At 42.6% G+C, this 14,235-nt stretch overlaps 1 protein-coding gene across 4 annotated transcripts in view; it reads left to right on the top strand.

Moving 5' to 3' along the window:
- myom3 (myomesin 3) overlaps nucleotides 1-14,235 on the top strand; it is a 47,110-nt gene that overhangs the window by 12,714 nt on the left and 20,161 nt on the right. For 3 of the 4 annotated variants that reach the window (XM_053882107.1, XM_053882108.1, XM_053882109.1), the window contains 11 exons: nucleotides 2,609-2,762; nucleotides 3,031-3,188; nucleotides 3,688-3,780; nucleotides 4,732-4,820; nucleotides 6,091-6,135; nucleotides 8,646-8,786; nucleotides 9,441-9,602; nucleotides 10,560-10,701; nucleotides 11,552-11,751; nucleotides 13,594-13,644; nucleotides 14,108-14,235. In XM_053882107.1, coding sequence (XP_053738082.1) covers nucleotides 2,609-2,762; nucleotides 3,031-3,188; nucleotides 3,688-3,780; nucleotides 4,732-4,820; nucleotides 6,091-6,135; nucleotides 8,646-8,786; nucleotides 9,441-9,602; nucleotides 10,560-10,701; nucleotides 11,552-11,751; nucleotides 13,594-13,644; nucleotides 14,108-14,235 — 1,363 coding nt within the window. The remainder of the gene's footprint in view (nucleotides 1-2,608; nucleotides 2,763-3,030; nucleotides 3,189-3,687; nucleotides 3,781-4,731; nucleotides 4,821-6,090; nucleotides 6,136-8,645; nucleotides 8,787-9,440; nucleotides 9,603-10,559; nucleotides 10,702-11,551; nucleotides 11,752-13,593; nucleotides 13,645-14,107) is intronic. The other variant, XM_053882110.1, reaches the window with a different exon arrangement.

The following is a 14,235-nucleotide window of genomic DNA, read 5'->3' as shown; positions in this document are numbered from 1 at the left end:
GGTGACCGTGGCAGAGTTGAGGACTCTGGACAAACTGCTGGATATTATGGACAACACCAGCCACCCTCTGCACACCGTCATCAGCAACCAGAGGAGCTTGTTCAGTGAAAGGCTGCTGCTCCCCAAGTGTCGGACCAACAGACTTAAGAACTCCTTTGTACACCACGCCATCGTACTCTACAACTCCTCACTTGGGGGGAGGAAGTAGTAGGGTACACCACGCTTTACCACATAGAAATGGACACCTGCTCTTACAATGTGCAATACCCATCTCAATGTGCAATAACCATCCCTACGGTGCAATAACCCTTTTTAACCTAGTTTAATTTTTAACTTTTTTATTTTTTATTTTATTTTATTTTATTTTTTATTATATATATATTTTTTTTCTTAAAATCTTATTTTATTTTCAATTGTATTTTTACTTCCAGGTTATTAGTATTATTATTTTTATTTCATTTGTATTTTCTTCCTTATTTCTCTGTGTGATGCTCTTCCTAACTGCATGCCCTTCCTTGCCTCTATTGTTACTGGAAACGTAAATTTCCTGGAGGGAGTCATCCCAAAAGGATCAATAAAGTCAAGTCTAAGTCTAAGTCTAGTCTAAGTCTATAGTGGCTAGAAAGAATGTCAGCGAATGCATGTGATCTGCTCACGTTGGTTGCTGGTCATGTTCTCATATCGCTCACCTCTATCTCCAGACAAATGAGGTGAAACTGGATCATTTTGCCGCGGCACACCTGACAGTCACTCCGTTTGCAAGACGCTGCTGTAGAGAGCATCAAAGACAGAAAGTGGTTGGGGTCAGGGATAAGCCATGGGGTGGCGCCGCTTTCGCACTGGAGATTTAATTACACGTCACTTGTTATATATAGCGCCTTATATGATCATGAACTTCATTCATCTCCACCTCAATCCCCCTTGAACATCATGCCAGAGGGCAAACATTTGACTCGTCTGCATCAACAGTGAAAGCAAAAGTCCACTTGACAATACACTGTTCCGCTTCCCTCAGTCGCCACAGTTGCTTTACTTTTAGATGGAGGAATTATTTCGATTTCACTGCCTCGAATTTCAGTGATTCACTCAGATCATATCACTTCTGAATGTTGCTCAGTCAAGCAGGAAAGGCTCTGCAGTGATCTTTTTAACAACGCCGTCAGCGCTGTCCTTCATACTTGGCGTGACATGGTAAAGTGATGTGGCCCGTGAACAGCGACTGCCATTGGTGGACCTTCATATTCAAGAGCAATTCTTGCATGAAAGACAAGTGGCTCACATGTTTTTACATTCTTTTCAGATGATTAAATTTGTGTGAGTATGTCCGGACGAAAATCACTAATTATGGGATGCGAATCACACCACTATTACAAGGGAAGTGCTTAAAATACTTGATCACAATTTGACCCAGCTGTGACTAATGTGTTTCTGCAACAGCGCATAAAAGACCCAGCAACGTCCGTCACTATGACGACCAATATGATAGAAAGGAATGAAAGGGCTCAGTAAATCTTTGAACTGTCCACACTTGAGAAAAAGCCATTTGCTTTCAAGACAAATAAAAAGCGGATTAATGCTGACTGTGCGCGTGTGTGTGTGTGTGCATGTTTTGCCGGACTTAGGTGCCAAGTCTTGACAAGCCACCTTCTTGTGAAGTCATTTTTCTTTACGCAGACATTTTGGTCTCACAAGGTTTAAAGGGTTAAAACCTCAGTAAAAACGTTTATTGTAATTGGGTGTGAGCTTGGTTTGGTGTCCTGGTTAAGGTTAGCCATTTGTTTTGGATGGTTAAGTTAAGGATGAGAGGCTGGGGAAAGCTTTATGTCAGTGAAAGGTCCTCACAAAAATAGCAAAACAAAGTGTGCGTTTGTCCTACTTTATGGGGACCAATTCTTGACAAAGCCCTACTGTATGACATTGTGGGGACATTTGGCTTTACCTCACGAGGTTAAGCCTCAATATGAGGATTAAGACTTCAAAATAACTGGGTCATTATCATTGGTAGTAAGTTGAGAGGTTGAGAGTCCTGGTTAAGGTTTGCCATGTGTTTTGGATGGTTAGGTTTAGGGGGAGAGGCAACAATAAAAGGAGTCCAATGTCCACAAAAACCAAAACATCCACGGAAGCAGGGATCCAAATTATTATTCTTGGAAAGACACATACTTGTGGAAACATTTTGCTTTGTGGGCTCATTTTTGCCGGTCCCCAGTGGATCATTATAATAGGGTTTAAATTCTGAGTCCTGGTTAAGTTTAGCCATTTGTTTTGGATGGTTAGGTTTAGGGCAAGAGGCTGGGGAAAGCATTTCATCAATGGAGTGTCCCCACAAAGATAGTAGTACAAGCATGTGACCATGTCTAACAAAAAAAGAAAATAAATCCAGACAATAAATGTGTCAAAATTGAATAAAGTTCCAGTGGAGCTGTTTTTGCACTACATATTTCACTAACACATTGAAGCCAAGCTCTTTTACCCAAAAAAAAACACACATTGATCCTTATGGATCAAGTGACTTTTAGTAAAAATGATCCTGCAAGTTATTTTGTTATCATTAACTATTGACATGAAACACTGTTTTGTCGGCTTCTCTTCGTCTGCATCTACTAAGGGAAGTGCTGCAAGAAACTTTAGCACCAGAAGCAGAGTACCACCGATGCAAGTGGACGCTGTTCGGTAATGAAGCAGAGAAGCTGGAGATGGACGTGATGAGGAACCAGCATCTGCTGCTAACGCACTTTGACAATAAGTCGCTCCGCACAAAGGTACAGCCTGAGTAATTGGCTCATGAATAAAACAGCTCGGCTCTATATTCTGCTTCTGCTAACAAAGCTCCTCTGCAATGCTTCTCACCGTCATGGAAAAAAAAAATGATTTATCATATTTCCACTCTTATTTCATCCATGCATAGATGGCATTTTAGAAAGCATGCTGAATCCATTTTTGGCAGCCCTTCCTTGTCATTTCTTTTAATTTGTTTTATGGATTTTGAAGTCGGACTTTGAGTAATGGTTTTTATTTTACTTTCTTCAGGCAGAAAAGAAAGCCTTTGAGTACAAGCAGTTCCTGGAACTCCTGAGGCAGAAAGCTCCGGATTTTGTCATTCCGCTGAGAGCGCACACGGTCTGGGAGGGCATGAGGGTCATGCTGGCCTGCACCGTCCAGGGCTGTCTGCCCCCGAAGGTCACATGGTGAGAGGGTCCGGGCTCTGGTTTTAATGCGATTAAAGGCAACACAGGAAATCATGATGAAGAGATCTGAATAAACTGGAGGCCAAACCAGTTCACTCATAATCCATGCATCAGGCCGATAATGCAAACAGAACCTCAGATTCCGCAGTCATCTCTGGGAATATTAAGTAAATCTCTGTAAATTCCAGCAACCTGTCGACCAACTGCCGACCTCAGCTGCTGAGAGATTGAGCCTTGGCGCCCAGAATTCATAAACTCACCCAGATATCCAGCAGCTCATTGGGCTTCCCTTAAATCCATGAAAAACTGCTCTCAACAATGCCTTGGAAAAAGACAGCATCTATGATCAAAGTGCTTCTCCTGCTGCTATACTCAAATTTTCACATTTCATCCTCACTTTTTATGAGCCGCATAGATGCACCAGTACAGACCACAGGGGTGGAGCTCGCATTTGATTTGATATTGAAAAGACCAAACTGTGAAATAAACTTTTTCCCAGGTATAAAGATGGTGTGGCCATAAAATCGTCATGGAAACCATGGAATTACGGCCTGCAGCAGAAGTACGGAGTTCACACTTTGGAGATCAGAAGGTGGGTGTCTCCATAAATCAGGTCCTAAAATCATCAACAAACTATTGTGTTATGAAAAATCCCATTATAGAAAGAGCTGTTTTGTTTATCCTTTCCTATACTGACATCATATTGTGGTCATGGAATCATATAACAAATAAAGCTCCTTCAATATGCTTGGAACCTCGGGGATATACAGGTTGGTTTTATTTTGGAAAACACGCAATGATTGTATCCTCAAATGAATTTTAAAATGTAGCTAAATGTGGGCTTGTTTGGTTGCAACAACCTGCACCCACTGCAGCCCCTTTGTAGACCAGTTCACCCTACAGGGTTTGTCATGGTCAGGGGCAACAAAATTCACTTGTGGTGCTGCGCAGTAATATTTTTACAAAATACATAGACAGGAGAGTAATAAAAAATAGAAATATTGGAAAAAAAACTTTTTTTTCACTAAAATGATTCGCACCCCAAAATTTAAGGATTGAAAGGTACATTTTTAATCTTAATTTGAATTGCTTCACACATCTGCTAAAAACTGTGCATTTTCCCGCACTGATGCCTCAAGTACATCGTCTCACATTCCACTAACATTATTTCCGAGCCAGAGAAAACTTTTGATAGTTTAGAAGTTTTTAGTTTGAATAACTTTAAGTCAATATTTTCCGCGGTACAGATCATTTGAGGGTTGACATCAGTATAGATAGTATTTTACTGAGTAAAACCAGTATTTTCAAGTAAATAAAGTGGGTGGAATGAATAATGGAAAAGCTAAAAGTTACAGCTATTGGCTATATCAAAATGGAAACCATGTTATGAGATCATGATAACTGTAGTTTTGGGGGAAGACAGCAGGTGATGAGGGAAAAAACCTACAGCATCCTTCTGCAAAAGAGGTGGTCTATCTTTTTGTTTTTCTCATGTGGATGCATAAAACAAACAGCTTTAACAGCCAAGCAATATTATTCCTAGATGCTCTCCTGTTGACGCTGGTGAATATAAAGTGGTGCTCAAGAGTCCCCTGGGTGAAGCTACATCCTATGCAACACTGGTGGTGAACTGTGAGTCCTTTTCCGCCAGAGCATGGCAGTTTGTGCTACTAATATTTTTTGGTTTATGTAGTGAAAAACATAGTGTAGACAGTGTAAATGTAAACAACGGTCCAAATTTGAAATAGTTTTGGGCGGAGTGGGGGGATGTTTGTCTACAAGTTTCACCATTACATAGTGAACACAAGCACTTCTCCACTAGTGAATAGATTTTACATCCTGCAGTTGAAACAAACCTCACTACAGAGAGTGATCTTTATCACACACACAGCCTGGCCTTCTGGTACTACTTGCAGCGTTGGCAAGAGCCTCAAATATTCATGATTAACTATCTCCCTCCCTCCTGCACCTGACATCAATTCTAAAAGGGAGTAGTGAACCTTTCTCTGGAGTGAGATTTAGAGTGCTGGAAGACAATGCACTTGGCTGAGCAGCCTTTTGCAGACACTAGATAATAACAGTGGCATTTCAGTGATGAAAGGTTTGGAGCCTCATGACAAAGGTGTTTTTTCTCGCACATGTACTGTACAGTAATTTGGGTCTAGATTATTTTGTTATATTTGGTTCTAGCACAAAACAGTATGATATTATTTGCTTTGTTTCTTATATTAAAATAAAATGTGTCATAAATATACACATTTTTTACAGATGTCATTTCAATGTAAATACTTTAAAAGTCTGTTGTTGTTTTATGCTGCCACGAGGATCAGCTTTGGAGTTTCTGGCACTGCTTTGGCGTGAAGGGAGCAGGTTTGGGAGCGGACGAAGAGGGGTTTGCTGTGGATTTGCATGTGATTTGCATAGCTAGCTTCACCATCGAATGTGCTGCGACCTCACCAAAGAGATTACTTTCAGCTGAAATTCAACAGCAACTGGTGAAGTAAGTCAGTTATTTCTTCCGTTGGCCAGAGGATTTGCGTACAGGCCTCCTTCATGTTGATGCCTGCGCCACATGGGGAGCTGCTTCCATACACAGTCGTGACACATTTTGTTGAGCATTTCACAATGACAATTGTCCCCCCACGCAGGCATTACGCATTAATTCTATGGCAACAACACCATTTACCAGAGACACCCATCTTCTTGCCTGTAATGAGAAGCTATTCCCTCCGTCTGGAATTCACCCTGGAAATATTTAGAGGGTATCACATGTGACTTAAATTAATGTGGCATAGCAAGGTTCTATTTGTCTGCTATTCTCTCAATTTACTCCCGGCCTCACAGTATCTGTCTTTGTCTCTGCCTTTCTTTTCTTCCCGCCGGTCGCGCTCTGCCGATCCAGCATATCAAGGAGCCATCGCCGGTTCAGGGAGCCTGCAGACCCCCGGTAAGTTTCCTGCCAGGGTATAATCAAAAGTGTCCCCTCTCATTTTCTCTGCTACACTTTGAAGTTGCTGCATCTATGAGCAAACGGGGGGTTGCTGGAGGGAGGGGGGCTTTGAAGCCTCTGACACAAGCTTGAACTACTTTCTAGCTGGAGAAAAAACTGTTGGATTGGAAAGTGTACGCACCTGGATTTAGGTCACTAAATATTATTTTATGGACAAATATTTCTGGTAAATATTCAACCTGAACCGTAGTGCTGTTCCAGTAACCCCAATGAAAAGGCATTGACTCTCTTGGTGCTTGAATTAGCTCACTGTTAAGTGAACATGGGTTTCCTTTCATGTGCTAAGAAATTATTAATTGTATCATAAACCGGAATATACTGTGAGCAGATGCTGCACTCTGCGTTTGTACGTTCTCTGCTTATGAATGTTTCACTCAGGTAATGCCGCAAGAGGCTTCTTTGTTCATTCCATGGCGCCAAATATGAAGAATGCAAATCGTTTAATGTAACAAAAAGTTAAAATTAAAAAGCATGTTTTCATAATATGTTCGCCCTCCTCAGGCGCCTCCCTGCCCTCACGCCCACAGTTTGGTGAGCTCTGGGCTTTGTGGTTCTAAGTGGCCGTGTTGGGGGAACTATCTTCTTCTGAGTGGTGCTGTTGTGACAGCGGGTTACCACTGCTACTGGTGTAATTCTGCAGTATTCCTTCTCTCTCTAAAATGAACACTTTCTTCACAATGGCAATCCGCTTCTGACACCGATAGTCACAGGGAATATGGAATTGGTTTCTGGCCTCTTATGACTGGAAAAAGCTCTGCGATCTCAGTAACTAACTGTGTGTTTGCTGGTATAGTAGCTAGCCCCAGCACACAACTGTTGAACAGGGAATAAGAGGCTAAAGAGGTGCCCTGGTTTCCTCATAGAAGCACAAACATCCATTCACTTACAACAAATTTTATGCTTTCAATGTTGGCATTTATACTGCTATATACGCTCCAATTTAGTCAATGGGTAATTTTAAACTATAGGCATTTGAAAGCATAGACGTCAGTTAGCAATGGACACTCGGTCTGTACAGTTTGGCCCAACTGATTTTTTTATTTTTTTCTTTTGTAAACTTCATGAATATGACTTGCACCTGCATCTGCTGCTGGTTGGACTTTTTGTTGACATATAAATATCTTTGCAACGATCACATGGCTTCATGAAAAGTTGGGCCCCAAGATCAAAAAGGTTAAGGACCTTGACACCCAAAAGCAAGCGTCCTTGTGATATGGCTTTGTTTCCCTCACTGCCTACCTGAGTGAAAAGACAGAAGAGTCAGAAACTACTTTTGGTTGTGTGACAAAAATGATCTTTATGTGGGAACGAACCTTCAATTGTGATCATGAATCTGCTGGCTCCGACTATAGGATGAATAATGACAACATGCTATGGTATGTAAAATCTTCAATAATACCCATTATAGTTAGTCACTGGACTAGAACCACTATGAGCCGAGGTTGCACGTGTATGCTGATGAACAAAGAGCATGGCAGACTCATGATCAGACGAGAAGATCCTGCTGTACATCACTGTGAGACAATGCTTTCATAACTGAAAGACTATGAGGAGGATTTTAAACGACCTAAGGTTTTGTCTTCCACAGAAAGCATCTGTTTCACTCCCAGACCATTGGGGACATCTTTGACAATTAGAACTTTCCCAGCTCGGATGAGTTGGTACTTTTTCGCACATTGTGACACTTTGGTTTTCGGTGTTGAAACTCACATCTTGCCTGAAGCGCGTGCTGTCGGCAGCAAGGAAATAATGAGGAATTGATACAGTGAGTCAAAGTTAATTGGGTGGCAGCGTAGATGAGGCTTTTTTGAGTCTTCTGCCAGCAAGGCTGTTGTCGCTGACACTCTCTTTATCCTCGGATGTTGGTTTCTTCTTGAATGTAAATAGTCCCCATTATCGCTGACAGAAGCATTTCCATGGCACTGTGGTTTTCTTTGTTGCCGCTATTCTTAGTTTTTAAACTCTTCTCCTGCTTCAGTTTGAAATGATTCCTCTTATGCAGGGTATGTATTGCAATATTGTCCTTGTAGTTTCGCCTAATAGAAACAGTCAAATAAAGTCTACAGTATGTCTCTGGGAAAAGATCTTTAGTCTTGCAGAAGAGTACACAAAGTGACTTGAGCTCTGAGCTGTAAGTGTCTCATTCATTTTGTTGATATCTCATTCTACTATAGCAGCAGGGTGTTTTCATTAGGAATATTGGTCAGAGAGCAAACCCCAGTCGGATTATTGTTTGTGTTTTGCTAATGAATTTTCATGAGTGGAATAACTACTTCCACGTAATGAAATGTGCAAATGAATGGCTCTCCTTGGTTTGTTTTCAGATCTGAGCACATCGGAAGGATAAGGCTCAGGATGAACTGGGCTTCCGTTTATTCTGTTCTCAAATATGCAAACAATATATGTAGATAAAACTTCACAGCTGCCTTTGTGACTCTTCGCTGTAGGATCACGGCCTGAAGATGAAGCCCAGTTTGCCACGAGGCTCCTTCCAACATGGGTGACTGAAGGGACCAGCCTCACACTGCAGTGCACCTTCACGTCCCCTCTGCTGCCCTACCAGCAGGAGGTCAGCTGGTTCAGAGACGGTAAGAAGCCGAACATCAAGTGTTTCACCATGTGGATCATCCGCTTCTGGGTTTTTAGATTTCTTACAGAGATAATTTGAGATGCAATAAGAGTCCCAGATGCGAGCACCATATGCCGCCGACGGATTCACTCTGTCTTGAAGTGAGGTGCTAAAATATTCAAATGCAAACCCAGTCCCAAAAAGCTGTCTTCGTTTCATCAAATGGGATTTCCGATGGAAAGTGACAGTTATAAAGACCTTGCATTATAAGAACCGCTTTCTGTTTACCTTCGAAATAAGGTGGAATGGCTAAATCCCTCCATGATCGGAACAGTATTTAATATTCTGCCGGGGCTGGAAGCGAGTAGCTCCAGGAGCTGAAGTGAGGAGTCCTCCGTGTCTGTCATAATAAATGGCTCAGCTACTGGTCCCTATTACTTTGTGATAGAAAGAAGGCAACTGCTCAGTCAAATGAGTGTCTTTGAGAAGTGAAATTTCCGCGACGGGTCCCTAATATTAATGGCACTCCTGGAAACACTTGAGTATTCCCATGAGAGCGATGCGAGTATGAGCAGCTCGGAGTGACGCACCTGCGTCATGACCTCGACTGACAGTAGATCATGGATGTACGGACAGTGACAAATATATCCATTAGCATTCTGTCATTCTCAAGGCCTCCAGCTGCATCAGTCGAGCACGGTGAACATGGAGACAACGGACGATACGGCCACCATCACGCTGAGTGCTGTCTACAAGGAACACGAAGGCGTTTACACCGTCAGGCTCAAGACTTGGGATGGAACTGAGGAATCGAGCGCGTACGTCTATGTCAGAGGTAAGAGAGTACATTCAAAAGTTGTTGTTTGTATCTGCAATACTGAGCAGACGCGTAAGAGATTGCATTGTAATAGAATTTACACAGGATTTAATTAAGATATTCCATAGAGGAGCAGATGAAAAAAGCACCCGCCTCAGCAATGTTGTGTTGTTTCTGCTGTGATTGTTATCATCCCCCCAGACTGTCTTCAGGCGGCACCTTGTCTTTATTACAGCAAGGTAAACAGCGTACGGTGGACTTGTGAGATGGAACAGGATCATCATTATGGGCGGATGCAAAGTTTGGTTGTTTTCATTAAACAGTAGAACCTGTTTCAGTTCAGCAATATTCCATCAGGAGTTGCCAGAGCTAGTGCAGCAAGCTATCTTGCACTGTTCATCTCCTCATTCAAACCTCACAAGTTATTGTTGTTGTCTCTAACAATCGGCATCAAACATGTCCCCCAGCCTTTCCTCTCCAAAAACCATCTGGCCTTCCTCTCTCCGTTTCCATCCTCTCCACATGCTCTGCCCCTTGTATTTACCTTGAGCATCTTCAACTCTGCCAGTTTTGCTTCAGCTTCTTGTCTCTAAACCGTATATCATGGCCTCAATACTGTTCCACAAAGCTTCCCGTTCACTCTAGCTAGTTGATTATCTCCACTCCTTCCACCCAGCCTGCACTCTCCTCTTCGCCTCCCTTTTCTCTGTCCTTTTATCCCACCCGCCTTTCGCATCACTCTTCCTTCTGCCTCTCTACACACATGTATTGTGTCTTACTTCTCTTGACTTAAATGAAGAGTATAACAACAAATAGCCTCCTCTTTTTAAGTTCTAAAAAACATTCTCCTTCATTAAACATCATGGCCCATTGTGGACTTACTGATGTAGAAAAACATCCATCTCTGCTGCCTCTCTGACATGTCTTTAGCTTCTCTATCTCAGCATCCTCTCTCTGACTTTTACCTCCATTCAGATGCATCAGCTGCAGTTGCAGGAGGTCCAGCTTCTCCTCTGAACGTCCAGGTATCTGACATCCATAAGGATTACGTCTTCCTCACCTGGCAGCCCCCCAGCGCAGACGGGGCGTCCCATGTTCTGGGATATTATGTTGAGAGGTGAGACACAACACCTCGTGGTACTGGTGTTGAAATTCGGTAACTCTGATAAGGGTAGTGAAAATTACTTTTCCCAAATTTTAATGATAATTTTTATACATTTTCTTTAAATATATAAATGATATCAATTGTTATTTAATATTTTGTTGATGGTATATCATCGAATCAAAGGATGGACCCATACATCCATTTAAACAACAACATTTATTTTGCATCAGTTTGACAATAAATCACAATTTTCAAGTTTTTATATGGCCTTATTTAAACTAAAGCTCTTTTAATGTCTTGAAAATATTTGTATAAGAATTTTAATTTCAAATACATTCAGAGCAGTAGAAACCCTGGCCAGAAACAAGGCAACACGTAAATGAAGTCGCTCCAAGTGCTGCAGGTGAGAAAATTAAATCACGGCTGATGACGAAGACAGCATCGGATGCCAGCGCTGTTAATATCCATTTGGCAGAGTTTGCCGGAGATGGATGGTTTACATGGTAATTATCAGCCTTGAACATTATGTTCACAACAGAGTCAATGGCTCCCACGGGAGCTTCTCTTTTCCCTGACACCAATCACTCAGGCTTGTAACGCAGGGTGTGTGCGACACGTGTGTGTTGAGGATAGAGCCCATGTCATATAACCTTTAACGGCCTGCTAGCTTCACTGGCTTCCTCTTTTCTTTTGTTGAAACTGTATCCCTTCCTGTGTTTGTTCCTCCTGAATGTGCTGGTTAGCTTGGACACAATCTCTATTCCATGCAAAAGTAGCTTCACGCAGAATTGAAGCAGTTGGAGTATTATTTCAAAGCTTTATTCAGAATCTTGATCTCATTTTCTTTCTCACCGTGTCTCAGATGCGATCTCGCCGACGGCCAGTGGCTGCGTTGCAACGAGCAGATCCAGAAAGCTTGCCACTATCCGGTGTTCGGCCTGAAGGAAGGAGCAGCCTACCGGTTCAGGGTCTGCGCTGTAAATCAAGCGGGCACCGGGCGTCCCTCCAAAGCTACCGAACCAATCGTCACTGCCGATCCGTTGGAAGAGTCGAGGACCATGGGTGAGACAGTAGTTTGCATCATAAGACAAGGACCACACTGCTGCGCGGGTCAAATCAGCGATCAAAGGTTGAACTCGATGACTGAATATATAATTATTTGATTCACAATATTACTAACACTGAAAATACAGATTTTTAAAAACACACCATTCTCGTCAACACATTCTCACTCCCATGGAGTGATATATTGACATTGGGAAAGTTGCCTTTTGTGTCCTATACTGACAACAAAGGCAGCCTTCAGCGTTTTATGTTGATGCATTTGCAGAGTGAGACGTAAAAAAAAAAAAAAAAAAAAAAAGACTTACAACGAACCGGTCGTCGGATTAGACTTAAGTCAAATGCCATTCAAAATAGCCAACGCGAGGGTTATAGCTACTACTGTAGTGGTGGATCGTTGTGTGAGAGTGAGATGAAGGGATACTGTGCTGCTGTAACTGTCGTACGCGATGCTGGGCTGCTACGTACTGCGGTGCCAGAGGTCGTAAGTCGGATGTTACTTGTATTTAGGTCCATTGAAACACCTATGCGTATGCATCAACATGTACCGCTGAAGGCTGCCTTTGTCCTCAGTATAGGACGCAAAAGTTCCCAACGTCAGTATAGTGTATTACGCCATGGGAGTGAGGATGGTTTGGTCAAATAGCGGCTATCTTCAAGTGACTTCTGTGTCCCAGAGAAACCCAGAAGTCCACCTTCCACATGAGGCGTATTTGCGCTTCAGTCAGTAAGGCAGAGAGCCACCTAAGGTGCTGTACATACCTAGTACATCCAAATTGACATCTGCATTGATAGCCTGTGTAACGCTGAGGTCAGCAAAAGAACACTTGAAAACCATTGCAATTTGACACCTTGGGGGCGAGAATGGTTTTCATTTTAAGTGTCACAATATTTTGTTTAAAACCAATGTCTCAGTCAAGTCAGTCATCGTAAAGAGACTGAGCAGCACAATCCCTTACATTGCTCCTAAAGAAGAGGTTGTAGCCAAGGCAGAGGTCAAGGGAAGCGAAAACATCTCTTGAATGGTTAAGACCTGAGCTATTCTGCGACACTATCCTTCAATCGAAGAGGGTCACAAAGGTCAAACACTGCAGCAACCGCACTTTCCAAACATCTTTTAAAAGAGCCAGTGTCTACCCACCTTTTTAAATGAACTTCAGACAAACCCAAGGTGGATTTATGGAGCTATCCACCGCAAAGTCATGAGAGCGGATTTCACCGAACAGCTTACGCAAGCTTGTCCGTGTTTGCCGTCTGATCCACCTGAGATATCCGTGTGATCTAACTACTCAGATCAGGCTCTACAGATGGTGCACCTCTGGTCTACAGGCACGAGGAGAGAGAGCGCCATTGAAACTCTTTGATGCAGATTATCTCGCAGATAAAAGGTACCTTTGAAATGTGTCTGTAATTTGACCAGATTGTTTTTGAGAGGAGCTTCTGCAGCAAAAAAAAATGGTGTTACTGGCACTATTTAGGAAAAGGACTAATATAAAAAAAAAGTGTCATCAAAATAGTTGTAGATTCATGTCTGAAATAAGTTAAATAATTTCAGATAAACATGAAAATAATCCAGAGATTCTGACTTTTCTCTGAAGCAGTTGAAAAGCACAGGCAGCCCAGATGAGTTCTGCTCCGATGATGTGCATCATTACACACAGATGAAGAACCGACGGAGGGCTGAATTGTTCTCTCCGTCCACTCTGGTCACTCTATTACCTATTTATGACTCACGCTTAAATTGGCTGGTGCCAGGTCATTACCACAGACACTATCATGTGCCACATCATTTGCCCCGGAGCTATACGTCTTCCTCCTCTAACCCATCTTGTCCTTCCCCAGTTGTCATGGTTTCTGGACGACCGATCGTCGTCTCCAAAGATGAAATGGAAGGTGAGGAATCTGGGTTCCTATTTCTCTCGCAGAGACAACAGCAGGGTTTTTAAATCGCAGTCCCTTCTGCAGTTACGATGACAGCTCGGTTGCTGGACGCCTCGGGCTTCTCGCCATTATGTATTTAACAATAGGCTTCGCTAATTGTCTGACTGAGGCGTTAAGTATTTACAATGAGGGGAGCGGCGAACTCCCTGGTGGTCTAGGTAAATACATATAATAGAGCTGGGTCAACTGCATTATCTTTGAGAGATGAAAACCTTGGATATGTGATTCACAAATGAGAAAAACAGAGCGATGATAATGCCACAGGGAGCTCAGTCATTAGATCATGTTCTCGGAAAGAAAGGGATTTGTTGAAGGGATTAACTCTTCAGTCGGCTTAATTTTGCGCAAACCAAAACACAAAGTTTCAGCCGGAGAAGAAATTGTTTGCTCTGAATTTGTTCTATATCATCACCAGGTCACGTCACGATACCCTTCCCACCCACTAACGTCCACGCCTCGGAGGTTACCGACACTTACGTGGTGATGAGTTGGACGGAGCCCGATCCCAGAGGCAGGGAGCCGCTCACCTACTACGTGGAACGG

This window comes from Synchiropus splendidus, chromosome 12, assembly GCF_027744825.2.
Source record: "Synchiropus splendidus isolate RoL2022-P1 chromosome 12, RoL_Sspl_1.0, whole genome shotgun sequence".
NCBI classification, from domain to species: Eukaryota; Metazoa; Chordata; class Actinopteri; order Syngnathiformes; family Callionymidae; genus Synchiropus; species Synchiropus splendidus.
Note: the sequence above shows the minus strand (reverse complement) of the source record. Positions and strands in the feature narration are given on the sequence as shown.